The sequence below is a fragment of the Phyllobates terribilis genome, unplaced genomic scaffold (assembly GCF_046119375.1).
Source record: "Phyllobates terribilis strain yellow unplaced genomic scaffold, ASM4611937v1 Scaffold_2__4_contigs__length_985480577, whole genome shotgun sequence".
NCBI lineage: Eukaryota > Metazoa > Chordata > Amphibia > Anura > Dendrobatidae > Phyllobates > Phyllobates terribilis.
Window position 1 is genome coordinate 335,075,304 of NW_027362762.1, and position 19,033 is coordinate 335,094,336.

The 19,033-nt window shown below is 40.8% G+C and overlaps 1 protein-coding gene across 1 annotated transcript in view; it reads right to left on the minus strand.

Annotated features, from left to right (window-relative positions):
- Positions 1 to 19,033, minus strand: part of GABRA5 (gamma-aminobutyric acid type A receptor subunit alpha5) — a 425,627-nt gene that overhangs the window by 112,526 nt on the left and 294,068 nt on the right. Inside the window, exon 7 of the mRNA XM_073664538.1 lies at positions 11,764 to 11,907. Within this exon, the coding sequence (XP_073520639.1) occupies positions 11,764 to 11,907 (144 nt within the window). The remainder of the gene's footprint in view (positions 1 to 11,763; positions 11,908 to 19,033) is intronic.

Sequence of the window (19,033 nt, forward strand, 5' to 3'; positions counted from 1 at the left end):
GCTCCCTCATCCCCAATCCTGGTATGCATGGTCCCCTCACCCACCAATCCTGGTATGCTTGGTCCCCTCACCCCCCAATCCTGGTATCTGTGGTACCCCTCACCCCCCAATCCTTGTATGCATGGTCCCCTCACCCCGCATTCCTGGTATGTGTAGTACCCTTTACCCCCCAATCCTGGTATGCGTGGTACCCCTCATCCCCCAATCCTGGTATGCATGGTCCCCTCACCCCCCAATCCTGGTATGCATGGTCCCCTCACCCCCCAATCCTGGTATGTGTGGTACCCCTCACCCCCTAATCCTGGTATGTGTGGTACCCTCACCCCCCAATCCTGGTATGTGTGGTACCCCTCACCCCCCAATCCTGGTATGCATGGTCCCCTCAACCCACAATCCTGGTATATGCATGGTCCTCTCACTCCACAATCTTGGTATATGCATGGTCCCCTTATCCCTCAATCCTGATATGTGTGGTAACCCTCACCCCCCAATCCTGGTATGCATGGTCCCCTCACCCCACAATCCTGGTATATGCATTGTCCCCTCACCCCACAATCCTGGTATGTGTGGCCCCCTCATCCCTTTCACACTGTACACACATACAAAAAAAATAAACAGTTATACTCACCTTTCTTCTCTGTACTCCAGCGCTGCTGCGTCCTGTTCTGTTGGAGGCTGGGGCAGGAGTGCAGCACCGGAGCACCGTGCTGTCGGGCGCCATTTTGCTGAATACACACTGTAAATGTGTCTTCAGTAAAATGGCGCCGGATAGTGCTATGCGCACGCACCGATCTGACGCCTCACTCCTGCCCCAGTCTCCGGCGAAGAGAGGCACTGCGGCAACGCTCCTCCCGGTCAGGTAAGTATGTAAGTATGGCGCCGGAGATCGCGGAATGCGTTCAGTGCCTATACATACCGCGATCTCCGGCTCCATACACTCCTCTTACCTGTAACGGCTGGATGCCTGCTTCTGCCTGGAGCCAGACTGCGCGTCACGCATGCGCAGTCTATCGAGGCTTCAGACAGAGGGACGCATCCCCGGTTATATTATAGATATCTGAAGATGTCATTTATGTGAACCCAAATATGTAAGACAGTTCACAGACCAACACAGGAATAATTTTGACTTGATTCTACTAAATTCTTTGTGAAGAGCTTTAGACAACTTATGAAGACAGATTAGTCTCACCAATGGAAGAGGTGGGGCATGCAAGGCAACCTTATTCTAACTAAGAACTGGCAAAGAACAAACTTATAGGTAAAGCTTTAAACAGTACAGCATACTCAAAACTGGGCTTTTAACAGGAATTAGAATGACAACTACAGCAGATGGAGGCCGTGAAATATGTCTACAAGATTTTTCAGGAACAATTCATAACCAGTGTGGTGTCTTTAGCAGGTCATACACATGTGTAAGCTGAAGCCGGAACACTCATTTGCTCGATAGCTATTTCTTCTTAGTCCCCCATACAACTGAACATTCAGCTTGGCCAAGCATTCATGGTTTTTCAATGGGGAGAATGAAAAAGATACTGACAGTCACCTCTGCCAGTCAGCTCTACAGTGAGTTTAACACAGTGAATAAAAGGGTTGGCTGATTGAATTATAACTGCACAGCCTTTATCTCCTTTAACATCATCTGTTGGGGAAGAGTTGTTAGGCCGTCAACCACAATAGAGTGTCCTCCACGGGTTCAGCTGATATTAGTCTAAAGTGTATGTCTAACCACTCTTGCAAGTTTATTGCCCAGGAGCCACCACATGTGGAACAGATTATCTCCGGGTGTACTAGACACTATAGACACCGTAGAAAAGCGATTTAATTTATTCCTTACTTCTCATTATAAGATTCTGCTGTTTGTTCTTCTGAGTAAAGCAGGAAAGGATTACATCAAGAGGGGGATTTTCTGAGCTTGTCTTGTATACATATACTAGCTCTAAATTAAAAATTGATCAATAGCTGATGGTATTTATACAGGTATTGTGCGAATGAAAATTTAAAGCATCCATATTTTTTAAAAAAAGTATTTTCTTTCCTTTGCTGTTTTCTTCTGAGGAATGTTTTGCCACGCTGAATAGACTTGAGCACGCAAATCATGAAGATCTGAGTCTGACAGCTTCCTTTAAAATTGCCAACCAATGACATCCCACATGTGCTCGATGGAAGACAAAGCGTAGGCCAAGGTAGGACATTTAGGCCATACAGGCTGCTCACAATAGCACAAGTAATATGCAGCATGGCATTGTCTTGTTAAAAAGCAGCTCTTAGAGCTGGAACATTTCTTGGAGAAATGGTCATACCACTGTTACCATGATTGATCCAATTTAACTGCAGGTAAAATTGAATATCACACCATGCCTGAAGTGTCAACAGGTGTCTAAGCAAACTATCAGAAGGTGTTTGCACAACATTGGGCTATGAACCAAATATCCAGCTATAGGTGTTTCATTGACTTCATGATACCGCTTATAAAGACCATCATGGTGTAGAACAAGTCAACAATGGAGACAATAATAGAGGTCTATCCTTTTCAGCGATAAGTCCCGCTTTTGTTTGGACGTAATGATAGTCGTAGATTGGTCTAGAGAAAACGTGGGCAATGCCATGATAAGGACTTTACAAAGGAACATCTTATCATTCCTTCACCCTTCATTATGGTGTGGGGTGGCATGGTGTATGTTAATAAAAACCTGTAGTCTTCTTTGCAGGTATACTAACAACTCGGTACATTGATTTGATGGTTTAAATCAGGGGTCCTCAAACTACGGCCCGCGGAGGACTTTCATCCGGCCCGCTGGGCTATGGGCGGAGGAGAGGAGAGCAGTACCATTGCCCGCCCTTCCTCCCGCTTGCTCAGGGCCCCGGCAGGCGGATACTTACCTCTCCCCGTGCCTCCGCAGATCCGCTGTCTTCCATGCTCTGCGCTTCCTGTGACGTCTCCGAGTGCTGTCACAGGCAGCGCAGAGCGGGACAACGCCGCCGCAACGCTGGAGTCCAGACCAGAGCAGCGGCAGCAAGTGAGAAGTGAGGTGAGTATTGGATTTTTTTTTTTTTAATGTATGGAGGCATAGGTCATTATATGGAGGGTGACATCCTGCAAGGGGTATAATATGGGGGGGTGACATCCTGCATGGGGCATGATATGGGGGGAAAGGGACATCCCGCATGGGGCATAATATGGGGGGGTGACATGCTGCATGGGGCATAAAATGAGGGGGTGACATGCTGCATGGGGCATAATATGGGGGGGTGACATGCTGCATGGGGCATAATATGGGGGGGTGACATCCTGCATGTGGCATTATATGGGGGGATGACATGCTGCATGGGGCATTATATGGGGGGGTGACATGCTGCATGGGGCATTATATGGGGGGTGACATGCTGCATGAGGCATCATATGGGGGGGTGACATGCTGCATGGGGCATTATAAAGACAGGGGAGTGATATCCTGCATGGGGCATTATATGGGGGGTGACATCCTGCATGGGGCATGATATGGGGGGTGACATCCGGCATGGGGCATTATATGAGAGGGAAAGGGACATCCTGCATGGGGCATTATAAAGACAGGGGAGGGATATCTTGCATGGGGCATTATATGGTGTGAGAAAGGGACATCCTGCATGGGGCATTATATGGGGGGTGGCATCCAGCATGGGGCATTATAAGGGGGGAACAGCCTGCATGGGGTATTATAAGGGGGGGAACAGCCTGCATATGGCATTATAAGGGGGAAACAGCCTGCTTATTGGGAACATTTACCTGCCCATTGAGGACCTATGCTGCCTATTGGGGACCTATGCTGCCTATTGGGGACCTTTGCTGCCTATTGGGGACATTTACCTGCCTATTGGGGACATTTACCTGCCTATTGGGGACTTATGCTGCCTATTGGGTACATTTACCTGCCTGTTGGGGACCTTTGCTGCCTATTGGGTACAGTTACCTACCTATTGAAATACCGGTTGATTTAACTTTACTTGTTCTTCATTTTAAATATTGTATTTGTTCCTGTATTGTTTTTTTTACTTCAAAATAAGATATGTGCAGTGTGCATAGGAATTTGTTCATAATTTTTTTAAAAAACTATATTCCGGCCCTCCAGTGGTCTGAGGGACCGTGAACTGGCCCCCTGTTTAAAAAGTTTGAGGACCCCTGGTTTAAATAGTCGTACATCCATTTCTCCAAAGTGTACCAAGAGCTGTTTTTCAACATGACAATGCAAGTCTGCAAGTAGCTTGTACAACTCTATCATTGGTCGACAATTACAAAGGCAGCTACAAGCACAGGATCTTGATGATTTGCTGCCCAAGTGGATTCATGATGGTTGGACATTCCTCAGACAACCAATAATATCCTCATTGATAGTGTGCCTAGGGGTTTAAGTGCATGAAAATATTGTTTACATATTGTTATCATTTGCATATCATTAACATGTCTATCGATCCTGTGATTTCCATATTACTACAACTTTTTCTTTTTGATATTGCAATTTCAATGTTGAGGAGTTTATGTTTTAGATGTGATAGACCTGTGTTTACTATACTGTATATTCCATACAGCTGATGATAAACTATTGTTCTGACCTAGAATGTCACATCTGTTAGCAGGAAAATCCCAATGTTTTATACATACAACTTTCACATCAGAGCATATGTTAATAAAGGATGAGTCCACATTTACAAGTGACTAGAGTTGAACAAAAAGATTCACAGGACCCTAGTACAGTGGCCATGTTAATAGTTCATGGCTGCCATACTTTGTGAACCTTTCTCCTGCCTGTATCCCTGGTGTCTCTTCTGATTACATGGACCGGTGTAAAGTCATACAAGATGTTGCACCAGGCCCACTAATTAGAAGTGGATCTGGGGATGTCGGTATGTAGGATGAGGTTCACAGAGCTGCTAGACTAGGGTACTGAAATTTTTTTTACTGAATTCTACAAGTGACCCATTTTTGCAGATTTTCTGGGCAGATTCTGCATTGAAAATTTGCAACAAAGTACAGTTCAATGCCTGGGACATTCACAAAAACCGATTTATAAAAAATAAGAAAAGTTCCTTGCAGATTTGTGGGCATAAGGGAAAATGTTCAACTAAGCTGTTAGAAGTAGAGCTGAATTGATGTCTCAGCAATTTGCCATCAGATGGCACTCAATCATGGATTCCTGTCACCAACATAATGTTTAGTTAATTTTGGGAAAAGGAAACTTCAAATTATTCATCATTAGGAGAATATATGGCAAAGGAAATCTCATGCACACGGATAAGTCATGTACAAAGAACCTATAAGGGGGAGCTCAGTTACCATGACAATGTATCATGCTATATTATAAAATGTCTCCATAATGCTGCTCCAAATAATGCAAGTTATGTTTTTTTTAGATGATTCTATACATACTCTGCAAGACCACATAGCACTCAATGGGTGGTTATCTCAGATCCATGCAATTCATGCAATGCTGTATATGCATGAAAATCTAGAGTAATGAAGTAGGATTCCAAAATGTTTAGATTTATTTTGTTTAGTGTATATCTACACAATTTGTTTCAAGAAGTCATAAAATAAAGTTGTTACTTCCCAAAAGCTCACTGCCCAGGAATTATACAGCATTTAATTTCTTTATAATACATGCTGGATCTCCTAAGTAATATCCTTTTATATACTTACCATGGATAATAGTCCAGCCAGAAATAGTCTTACATTATCTCATTTATCTTTATGTTATGTTTGCCTTCACTCCGTGTGGCCTGCTGACTATTACAAATGTATCTGTCCTCAATGACACAGAGGACTGAAACTGTATTTTCGATACAGATCAACAAAGAAGAACCATTAACTAGCTTGAGGTAGAGAGATGGAGTCTGTGTACAAGATTAAGACCAGCAATAGAAGCAAAACTTCATGCTGGGTTTCTGTGTTCAGCATTTATCAGTTTAATAGCAGCAGTATCAGAACTATTAACACCGTGACATGAGATTTCACAAGGGATGCCATGCATTGTCAGTAGCTCTGAGGTGCCTGCCTATTCCCTAAGTGTTATATCCAATAGTTTTTGGAAATAGCTTGAGTGTCCATTAGACTTAAAGTTCAGACCAAATATATTTGGTCTATATAAAGTACAGACCAAAAGTTTGGACACACCTTCTCATTTAAAGATTTTTCTTTATTTTCATGACTATGAAAATTGTACATTCACACTGAAGGCATCAAAACTATGAATTAACACATGTGGAATTATATACTTAACAAAAAAGTGTGAAACAACTGAAAATATGTCTTATATTCTAGGTTCTTCAAAGTAGCCACCTTTTGCTTTGATGACTGCTTTGCACACTCTTGGCATTCTCTTGATGAGCTTCAAGAGGTAGTCACCAGAAATGGTCTTCCAACAATCTTGAAGGAGTTCCCAGAGATGCTTAGCACTTGTTGGCCCTTTTGCCTTCACTCTGTGGTCCAGCTCACCCCAAACCATCTCGATTGGGTTCAGGTCTGGTGACTGTGGAGGCCAGGTCATCTGGCGTAGCACCCCATCACTCTCCCTCTTGGTCAAATAGCCCTTACACAGCCTGGAGGTATGTTTGGAGTCATTGTCCTGTTGAAAAATAAATGATGGTCCAACTAAACGCAAACCGGATGGAATAGCATGCCGCTGCAAGATGGTGTGGTAGCCATGCTGGTTCAGTATGCCTTCAATTTTGAATAAATCCCCAACAGTGTCACCAGCAAAGCACCCCCACACCATCATACCTCCTCCTAAATGCTTCACGGTGGGAACCAGGCATGTAGAGTCCATCCGTTCACTTTTTCTGCATCGCATAAAGTCACGGTGGTTGGAACCAAAGATCTCAATTTGGACTCAACAGACCAAAGCACAGATTTCCACTGGTCTAATGTCCATTCCTTGTGTTCTTTAGCCCAAACAAGTCTCTTCTGCTTGTTGCCTGTCCTTAGCAGTGGTTTCCTAGCAGCTATTTTACCAGGAAGGCCTGCTGCACAAAGTCTCCTCTTAACAGTTGTTGAAGAGATGTGTCTGCTGCTAAAACTCTGTGTGGCATTGACCTGGTCTCTAATCTGAGCTGCTCTTAACCTGCGATTTCTGAGGCTGGTAACTCGGATAAACTTATCCTCAGAAGCAGAGGTGACTCTTGGTCTTCCTTTCCTGGGGCGGTCCTCATGGGAGCCAGTTTCTTTGTAGCGCTTGATGGTTTTTGCAACTGCACTTGGGGACACTTTCAAAGTTTTTCCAATTTTTTGCACTGACAGACCTTCATTTCTTAAAGTACTGATGACCTGTGAAGTGAAAACCATTTCCGGTGACTACCGCTTGAAGCTCATCAAGAGAATGCCAAGAGTGTGCAAAGCAGTCATCAAAGGAAAAGGTGGCTACTTTGAAGGGCCTAGAATATAAGACATATTTTCAGTTGTTTCACACTTTTTTGTTAAGTATATAATTCCACATGTGTTAATTCATAGTTTTTATGCCTTTGGTGTGAATGTACAATTTTCATAGTCATGAAAATACAGAAAAATCTTTAAATGAGAAGGTGTGTCCAAACTTTTGGTCTGTACTGTATATATATATATATATATATATATATAAATACATGTATATACAGTACAGACCAAAAATTTGGACACACCTACTCATTTAAAGATTTTTCTGTATTTACATGAGTATGAAAGTTGAACATTCACACTGAAGGCATCAAAACTATGAGTTAACACATATGGAATTATATACTTAAAAAAAAAGTGTGAAGCAACTGAAAATATGTCTTATATTCTAGGTTCTTCAAAGTAACCACCTTTTGCTTTGATGACTGCTTTTGCACACTCTTGGCATTCACTTGATGAGCTACAAAAGGTAGTCACCGGATATGGTTTTCACTTCACAGGTGTGCCCTGTCAGGTTTAATAAGTGGGATTTCTTGCCTTATAAATGGGGTTGGGACCATCAGTTGTGTTGTGCAGAAGTCTGGTGGATACACAGCTGATAGTCCTACTGAATAGACTGTTAGAATTTGTATTATGGCAAGAGAAAAGCAGCTAAGTAAAGAAAAATGAGTGGCCATCATTACTTTAAGAAATGAAGGTCAGTCAGTGTGAAAAATTTGGAAAACTTTGAAAGTGTCCCCACGTGCAGTTGCAAAAACCATCAAGCGCTACAAAGAAACTGGCTCACATGAGGACCGCCCCAGGAAAGGAAGACCAAGAGTCACCTCTGCTTCTGAGGATAAGTTTATTCGAGTCACCAGCCTTAGAAATCACAGGTTAACAGCAGCTCAGATTACAGACCAGGTCAATGCCACACAGAGTTCTAGCAGCAAACACATCTCTTCAACAACTGTTAAGAGGAGACTTTGTACAGCAGGCCTTCATGGTAAAATAGCTGCTAGGAAACCACTGCTAAGGATAGGCAACAAGCAGAAAAGACTTGTTTGGGCTAAAGAACACAAGGAATGGACATTAGACCAATGGAAATCTGTGCTTTGGTCTGATGAGTTCAAATTTGAGATTGTTGGTTCTAACCACAGTGTCTTTGTGTGACGCAGAAAAGGTGAACGGATGGACTCTACATGCCTGGTTCCCACCGTGAAGCATGGAGGAGGAGGTGTGATGGTATGGGGGTGCTTTGCTGGTGACACTGTTGTGGATTTATTCAAAATTGAAGGCATACTGAACCAGCATGGCTACCACAGCATCTTGCAGTGGCATGCTGTTCCATCGGGTTTGCGTTTAGTTGGACCATCATTTATTTTTCAACAGGACAATGACCCCAAACACACCTCCAGGCTGTGTAAGGGCTATTTGACCAGGAGGGAGAGTGATGGGCTGCTACGCCAGATGACCTGGCCTCCACAGTCACCAGACCAGAACCCAATCGAGATTATTTGGGGTGAGCTGGACTGCAGAGTGAAGGCAAAAGGGCCAACAATTGCTGAGCATCTCTGGGAACTCCTTCAAGATTGTTGGTAGATCATTTCCAGTGACTACCTCTTGAAGCTCATCAAGAGAATGCCAAGAGTGTGCAAAGCAGTCATCAAAGGAAAAGGTGGCTACTTTGAAGAACCTAGAATATAAGACATATTTTCAGTTGTTTCACACTTTTTTGTTAAGTATATAATTCCACATGTGTTAATTCATAGTTTTGATGCCTTCAGTGTGAATGTACAATTTTCATAGTAATGAAAATACAGAAAAATCTATAAATGAGAAGGTGTGTCCAAACTTTTGGTCTGTACTGTATGTATAGGTGGATCTAATTAAATTAGAGTATCATCAAAAAGTTAATTTATTTCAGTTCTTGAATACAAAAAGTGAAACTCATATATTATATAGAGTCATTACAAACAGAGTGATCTATTTCAAGTGTTTATTTCTGTTAATGTTGATGATTAGGGCTTACAGCCAATGAAAACACAAAAGTCATTATCTCAGTAAATTAAAATAATTAACAAAAAAACACATGCAAAGGCTTCCTTTTTTCAATATGACAACTTCAGGCTGCATGCTGCTCATTCTACTGTAAGAATCTACGTGGCCTAAATGTTCTACCATGGACTTCAGCATCCCACAACTGTGACGTCATTTGCATGCCCATGAATGGCAAAAAAGAGTTACTAATACATCATACAACAGAGAAAGGTCTAATAGATGTTGGAGGGACTAACCAACGCCTTAAAAAAAAATAAAAACTGCAGAAAATTTTATAGAGCAAAAATAAAAGATACAAACTTCTTTTCCCCAGTATCCCAGTGCGGGTGCTCCAGCTATCTCCTTGGTCTTTGTTTGCAAGCAAGCAGCCAGAAAGCAGTGTTGTCAATCAGCGGCCACGGCGGTGTCATGCTGTTCGTTTCTGGCATTACAGCTCAATGGAAAACAATGATAGCATTAGTATGGCACATGACCCCTGAAACCACTGACTGACTGCAGCGGTCACATCCTGGGTACACTTGTAAACAAACATCTAAACATGTTCACTGGCTAAAGGGATTTTTTTGTTATATAACAGTTGCTGCAGATAGCGTTTCAGAAGTTGGACGACTCCTTAATAAGAGTGCAGGGAGGAATTTGAAAGGTAAATTTTAGACAAATATTTAGCTGCAGGATTTAAAGTGAAATATTTAATACTTAATATTTAGAGATTTAATATAAAATATTTAGAATAGTAAACTATAATGCCTTATTGGCATTATGAGTGACTTCCAAAGACAATGATTAATATGACATTTTAAAAGATCCTATTGATCTTAAATGAGCTTCTTCAGGTCTCTTTTTTGAACACAGTAAGCCACATTGTTTAGTCCATCAATTGGAAAAGAAAGCCGATAGAACCGGACATACAAACACCAGTGGGGACAAAAGACATGTCTTTGTATATATTACGCAACATGTAAAATGATAACACTTGTTTAATGTATAGAATGTATACCTTGCATGGTAAATATACAGCAGTACCATAATTAAAAGGCTTCTTTAAAATTAAAAAAGACATGGCTGCTTTCATCTAGAAACAGCACCACTCATGTCCATGGGCTGTATCAGATATTTCAACTCAACTCCATAGGAGAGAATGAAGCTGAGCAGCTATACAACCTGTGGAAAAAGATGGCACTGTTTTTAAACCATATTGTTCTAACCTTGTGCAATTCTTTTAAATATACTGGAATCCTCATCCATTTGATGCCAATGCTGTTAGAACCATGCTTCCATTCACTAAACCATACACTATTTTTATAGTGACATATGAATGCAATGAAGTCTTATTCTTAAAGGGAAAATAATGAGTATGTGCTGTCATAGACCACTGAGACTTAAGTGAATGAGTGATCATGGCGATGATGTGGTCATTTGTCAATGCCACCTAATTCTGGCACTAAATGCCTCCTGACATGCTGAGAATTGTGCAGTAATAGAGCAAGATATCAAAATCATTTTTCATTTTCTCTGCTGTATATTAATCATTGTCAGCAGATTTGTAGACGTTTCTAAATTACATATTATTTTTTCTTATTATTTTTTTAAGCAGAATTATAAAAACTGATAAGAGAAGCACTCCAGCACACGAACATAAAATTTAGAATAGCCCCACTAGAGATGAGCAGATCTGACAAAATTTGAATTCACCAAATTGCAAGGATTTTTCTAGGAAATTCAACTTGTAGCAAAGTTATTATCTGCAAATTAAATGAATCTTATTATCTTATTATGCTTTTAGGTCTCTCCAGACCCCAGAGCATAAAAAGCATAAGATGTAAAAAATAAATAAAAAATTCTTATACTCACCTCCACTTTTCACTGTCCTCCATCTAATCCTCCAAGCCTCTTCATGCTTAGCTGGGACTTCCGGCTCTGTCAAGGCTGCGACCTTGAGCGTGCATGGGTGGAAACGTCCCTGGGTTCATCAGAACCTAGCCTGAAGATTCAGCATGGAGATACAGTGCAGGGCAGTAGTGACCAGACAGGGGCCAGAGAGGTGATTGGTAATGTGAATCTAAGAATTTTTTTTAACCTTTTGATGGCCCTTTACAAATGAACAAAATGGTGGCCATTCAGCCGCCATGTTGCTAAATCCGTGTGAAAGCAGATTACAAAAAATAGTTTAATTCCACTCAAATATATTTGCTCACCTCTAATCTCAACCTTGGTGTAATTTATAATACTTGCATCATTTTATATTGGCCCTCTTAGGTACTAGGACTGAATGACAACCATGTACTTTACACATACCATAAAACATGTAGACTCGTGCTTACCTGTGCTTGTGCTGATATTTTCAGTACCAACTGTCTGACCAATCAAATGGTATTGATTTAGACGAGAGCCATCTTCTGCCACTACCACAGATTTGTGGGTCACATTGGTCCATTCATACCTCAATTCAGAGTTAGGATACGCATCTTTAAGGAAAAAATATTTTTGAAAAAATATATATTATGCTTAAAATTTTTATATTTGTTTAGAGTAGATTTGTCACTAGATTTCATAATACAAACTGTATACATAATTAAAAAGATCTCAAAGACTTGATGTGACTAGTGTAATTACTTTGAAAATTCATGTCAGAATGGCTACATAATGCTACCATTAAACTAAGCATTTTATGAGTCCAGATATAGAGTGAGAGAGCTCATGAGTCCAAGTGCATTCAGTTTCAGCCAGCCTGACTGACAGCTGCAGCTTGTAATGAGCAGTGTGAGGTCTCAGCAGCAACAGCAGCACAGAGGAAGGATACTAAGTAGTGCTGAGCGAGCACTAAAATGCTGGGGTACTCGTTGTTCAGATCGAGCAAATTGGAATGCTTGAGTGCTCGATCCGAGCAACGAGACCAATGTAAGTCTATGGGAAACTCAAGCATTTTTCAGGCGGCTCCCCCCGGAGGTCTGCAGAGGGCCTAAAAATTGCCGAAATCGATGGGAACAGTGCTGAAAAGACATGGGCACAGCATGGGGAAGACCACTGGAAGCATCTCTGAGTCTCACATTACTGCTGTGAACAATGTTGTCAGCGTACTATGCCACTTTTACGGACAATAAAACATACAAAAAGGAAACCAAAATGGATTTTCCTGGGAAAAATGTTAAAGAACATCTTTTCCAGGGTAATAACTTGTATATAAGGTAAAATAAATAACCAAAAACAAAAATGCTTCTCCACACCTTGGGCTATGTTCACACATAGCGCTTTTGATGTGATTTTGCACATTTGCATTGCTTTCAACGGTGAAAAATGCATTCACTGGTAAATGTAACATTTTACTACCTTATCTGGCCATATTGTGTGTGAGACATGATCAGACACATCCTGTTTCATTTATGAAGGAGGGACTCTGAAAGTTACAAAGACTATTATTATAGGGCCATCGGGCGGCCCTTATTATTTTTAAAGGGCTATCAGGCGGCCTTTGATATTGTTAGAGAGCCATCAGCCGGCTATGCTTTGTTGTTCCCATTATTAACAAGTGGGTTTCCTATACTGTTATTGCGTATGCCAAAAATTTGGACGCACCCCAGTACCCCTTTGAAGATATATAGAGGAGGGCCTCAGTAAAAAAATTGTTCCCATTATAAAGGAGTGGGTCTCCTATAGTGGTAATGCCCATGCAGTGACTGCAAGAGCTGCCTAAATTTAGGAAATAACCCAATACCAATTTAAAGACACATAGAGGTGGGCCACAGTAACAACATGTTCCCATTAGAAAGGAGCCGTTCTGCTATACAGTTATAGGGTACGCAGCGAGTACAATGGCTGCCAAAATTTGGGAACAACCCTAATAGCAATTTAAAGACACATAGAGGTGGGCCTCAGTAACGACATGTTCCCATTAGAAAAGAGCGGTTCTGGTATACAGTTATAGGGTATGCAGTGAGTTCAATGGCTGCCAAAATTTAGGAAAAAACCCAATACCAATTTAAAGACACAGAGGTGGGCCTCAGTAACGACATGTTCCCATTAGAAAGGAGCGGTTCGGCTATACAGTTATAGGGTATGCAGTGAGTTCAATGACTGCCAAAATTGGGGAAAAAAAACAATACCAATTTAAAGACACATAGAGGTGGGCCTCAGTAACTACATGTTCCCATTAAAAAGGAGCAGTTCTGCTATACAGTTATAGGGTATGCAGTGAGTACAATGGCTGCCAACATTTGGGAAAAATCCCAATACCAATTTAAAGACACATAGAGGTGGGCCTCAGTAACAACATGTTCCCATTAGAAAGGAGCCGTTCTGCTATACAGTTATAGGGTATGCAGTGAGTACAACGGCTGCCAAAATTTAGGAAGAACCCCAATACCAATTTAAAGACACAGAGGTGGGCCTCAGTAACGACATGTTCCCATTAGAAAGGAGCAGTTCTGCTATACAGTTATAGGGTATGCAGTGAGTACAATGGCTGCCAACATTTGGGAAAAAACCCATTACCAATTTAAAGACACATAGAGGTGGGCCTCAGTAATGACATGTTCCCATTAGAAAGGAGCGGTTCTGCTATACAGTTATAGGGTATGCAGTGAGTACAATGGCTGCCAAAATTTGGAAAAAAACCCAATACCAATTTAGAGACACAAAGAGGTGGGCCTCAGTAACAATATGTTCCCATTAGAAAGGCCAGGGTCTCCCATACTGTTCTTGCCTATGCAGTGAGTACAACAGCTGCCAAAAATTTGGACGCACTCCATTGCTCCTTGCAAGAGACGTAGAAGAGGGCCTCATGAAAAAAATGTTCCCATTATTAGGAAGTGGGTCTCCCATACTGTTATTGCCTATGCAGTGAATGCTTTGGCAACCAAAAATTTGGAGGCACTCCAATGCCCCTTGCAAGAGATGTAGTGGAGGGCTTCATGAAAAAAATGATCCCATTATTAGGAAGTTAGTCTCCTATACTGTTATTGCTTATGCAGTGAATGCAAGGGCTGCCAAAAATTTGAAGGCACTCCAATGCCCCTTGCAAGAGACGTAGAGGAGGGCTTCATGAAAAAAATGTTCCCATTATTAGGACGTGGGTCTCCCATACTGTTATCGCCTTTGCAGTGAATGCAACGGCTGCCAAAAATTTGGAGGCACTCCAATGCCCCTTGAAAGAGACGTAGATATGGTAATATGGTAGATATGGTGGTGGAGGATGAGGATAAGGAGAAGGAGGAGGACAAGACCAAAAAGACAAAATCAGGAAGCATATACCCATGTCTGGGTGTGAAGACAAAGGTGCGTGGGAATAGAGTTAGGATATGTGAACACGGTCAGAAATGGCAGCGGATTGGACGCAGAGAACTTGCAGCGGCCCAATGTTAGAGCATAGTGGATGGGATTTCAAGAAATCCCATGCCCATTATGCATCTCCAAGCTCCTGCGGCTCACCCGCAAAATTTAGCATCACTCTTGAACCTTATAACATGAAAAAAATTTCCAAATGTCACTTGATAGTCACTACTATCTGAACACAATGATATATTCTGGTTTCTTTAACTCATTTTAAACATTATGCTTTATCCTACAGTACATGTGGAAAATCCAGCTAGCTTTGTTAAAACGTCTTAAAATATAGAAATTAAAGTTTCAATAACATTTTAGAATAAATGCTTATTTTTCAAAATGGCTCTTTTTGTATTGATCGACCCAAATTTGACACCTTTTCATGTGCAGGTAGCGAAGATGAGAAAGAGATCTTACATACTTGCTAAGTGACAGCCACCAAATGTTGCAGTAAGCAATTAACATAATTGTCAAATCCAATCATTGAGATTAGCTCTGTAATTAGTAGAATCTTATCCAGCAAACATGGAAAGGAAGGGACAGACATTTACCAAATATATAAATGTTAAAAAACATATTATCTAAAAAAAAAACAACTGAAATCTATATGCTGTAACATTACAGATAATTCTATGATACTTATCAGTGTATCTTGCATTTAGGAATAGTTTACTAAACTGTAGATCTATGAAGGTAGACGTGTACTCACAATAGTTCAACTGCCTAATGAAACTATACTGTACATCTATTAAAGATTGAAAATTAAAAGACTTAATATATGCCAGCCTTCAGCAACAATGATGCCTCCTTATCATACTAGAAGTCCTCATGCTTGAAGTATTTCAAATGCTCTTTTTAAATGCTCTTAAACTACCTTTTAAATTACTTGAATGGGATTAGATAGAAAATGCTGAAATGTGTATAAGCATAATTCTTTAGAAAATGCTGAGCGCAGATTTGGAAAGTGACCCGCTAATCAGATTTTAAACAAAGAATCAGGTCTAGTTTTTGACTCTTTTCTGTAAGTCAGGGCAGCACAGTATACATGGCAGCATGGTACAATTTATAGAGGACATAAGAATGACTTCCTTTACATATGGACTCAATTCAACTACAAGTGGTCCAAAAGGGGATGTTCTTCAGCGCACGGTAGTTATAAGCATTATGGGCTTTCCTTTTCAATATGTGCACATACTCCCAATTTTGTTTATCTGATATAATTAAAGGCTAAGTTTTAAATACTTTCCTTTGGTGCTGGAGAACATCCCCTTTTGGACCACTGAGAGCTATTTGGCCTGGAAGCCAGACGAGTGCATACTTTGTGCACCCAGACCACAGAATGTCTACCCTGGAATTCTCCTGCGATATTTATCTCTAACACATAAGTGGTGAGCTGAATTGACACTTTTTCTACCTTTTGTGGTAGTCTGTATCATGTAAATTGAGCTATCATATGCAAAGCAATATTAACCCATGGCCATACTCCAAGGGTTTCAGGAATATTGGGCCACCTCCAGTGCTTCAATCTTTCACTTCACTACAGCTGTCAGTAGTGCTGACCTCTTTTCTCACAGTGCAATTGTTCTTCCCATTCTGGAAGCCTGACTTGTGCGTGTATATATCATGGCAGGCGTTTGTTTTTCTTAATAATTTAAAATAATAACTGTCTTGGTTAGCCCGAGTAGCCTATGGGAACGTACGAGCAGACATGATCAAGGTCACGAGAAGACTGTATTACTCTTGAAGGTGTAATAAGCGAGGAAAAGGCATGTTGCAGGTGCTGGTTTTTTATGATGTCATTTTTGTTAAGTGGGCTGAATTTATTTAAAAAAAAAAACAATATTTAAAAAATAAATAAATAAATATAGACGCTTAACTTTCCATGTCTGTTTTTGCACAACTGTTTTACTTGTCAAATTTGACAAACGTAGATGCCACAACCATACTGCAACCTGCTGCTTCATTTAGCTTTTTGTATGTGTGCCTACATAGTATTTCTTATTACATTCTTTTTAGCAAGGGTTGAATAATTACGGATGTAGAAATTGTTGAAAATTATATGTGCTATATAGTTAAAGAAAAAGTGGTAATGGCAATGAACGCAGTGTGAAAAAAAAAAGAAAATGCATACTATGAAGCAAGTGAAACCTGCTAGCAGCAAGAACACCACCAATTGCACCCGCTGTCCAGGCAGTATTACTACCAAACACAGGCCACAATTGGCCTCCTTCGCCTCCAGCAAGCATACTAGTGGGAGGAAAGCTGAAGACATTATTGAAGATATTGCACATCACTCATTTCAGTCACAGCAGGATGATGTTACTTCTAACAGCGACACCGTCAGTTCGATTATGTGTTCTGCAAAGAATCCTCTGTCTGATCACAAATGACTGGAGACTAGAGAAGGTTAATATTTGGATCATTTTTTAATTTGAAAAAACATGAAATGTCTTTCAGTATGCTGTATAAACGGCTGTTAGTTACTACTGAGTTACCATTCATTTCTATGGTGAGGACATTACTAAGGCTGTGTTTGTGTCAAAAAGCTTGAAAGTGTTTAGATACAGTTCTAGGAGACCTTAGAGAGGCCTCAATGGTGACAGATACATGCAGATATTATCCATCATGTAATATCACCAGGGAGGTGTCTGATGGCTCCAAATTTATTCTAGAGCAGGATAATGACCTCAAACATACAGTCAATGTAATTGAGAACTATCTTCAGCTTGAAAAAGAAAAAGGAGACCTGGATGTGATGACATAGTCCCCACACAGCTCTGATTTCAACATCATTGACCATGTCTGGAATTACATGAAAAGAAGAAGGATTTGCACAAGACTACATTCACAGAAGATCTGTGGTTAGCTTTCCAAAGTTAAAGAACAGCATTCAAGTATAACTAAAAGAATTGATACTTTGATGCAGTTTTAAAGGTAAAGGGTGGTGGTCACACCAAACATTGAGTTGATTTAGATTTCTCTTTTGTTCATTCACTTTTCATTTTGTTAATGGATACAAATAAACAATTAGCCCATCTGTTTTTGAAAGCATTCTCACTTTGCAGCATTTATTCCACACTCGCCTAAAACTTTTGCATAGTACTGTATATTATTTACATGATAATTTCTTATTATTACTTAGCCGCTCAGATACTCAATATCATATGTCAATGCTTTTCCTTCATTGTTCTTATTGCATTTCATCTTGCAACTTGCAAGTCTATCAATAGTTTGTTAAAGTCATGTAGCTCTGTGTGCCTGTGTGTAACTCCCTACTCCTGCATAGTAGACAGGTGCAGGAGCTGCATACATACTCTAGTGTGGCCCATAAATCAAATCATACTACCGCATGATGGCATTTTTTTTCATACGAACCCTAAGTCTATATGATCTAGTACACAGGCTAACAATGGGTCCATATGTGCTGTCCATTTCCCACATGAACAGCACATGAACTAAAAAAAACAACTTTCTTCTGAACATATTCTAATACAGTCACTTATACTTGATTTCAACATAAATCTCTTTTCTATCTGCTTTTATTTCTTGGGCAGGTCTCCACTCCTAACCAAGGTCCACTTCACAGTCTTTAGAAGATCTTGCATAATCAATGGCTGCCTTTAGTGCCTTTAGAGTGCCACAGAAACTCTGAGTGGGTTCCTCTTCACAGCCATGCAATTACTACCATACCCAGGCTTTCAGTGCCTTTCTCTACCCTTTATCTCTTCTCCCTTTCTGTGTCAGGAAGCATTGGTAAGAATAGCGGTGTCTGCCGGGACATGGGCATCATACACTTAGTAGTCTTGAGTTGGTTCTCAGCAGAATTCTTTAAGACTGAGCACCAGTCAGCGAGCACAGCAATGACAGGTTCACAACGTACAGGGACAGATAGAGGACACAATCAGCAGATGAGTAACTGCATAATAACATGTTAAAGTCAATTATAGCTGGACGGGCAAAGGGACTACCATCTTTACTTGCATATACGTTTACATATAGACCAAGGTATGAGTCTGAATCTTGTCTACTTCTGTTAAAGGGGTTTTAAACGTTAGGAAAAGTGTTCCCCTAAGGATTGCCTACTTGTAAAGCAACCAGCTCAGATAGTACTCACCCTTCCCCAGTGCTACGCCGGCTTTCCATCTTTCCTCTGATGATGTGCACTTTGGACATGAATTCACCGCTGCAGGCAAAATACAAAGATCGGAGCAACAGGGGAGAGACAGTGCTGGACACGGAGGGTGTGAGTACTAGTAAGTTTGTTGTCTTACA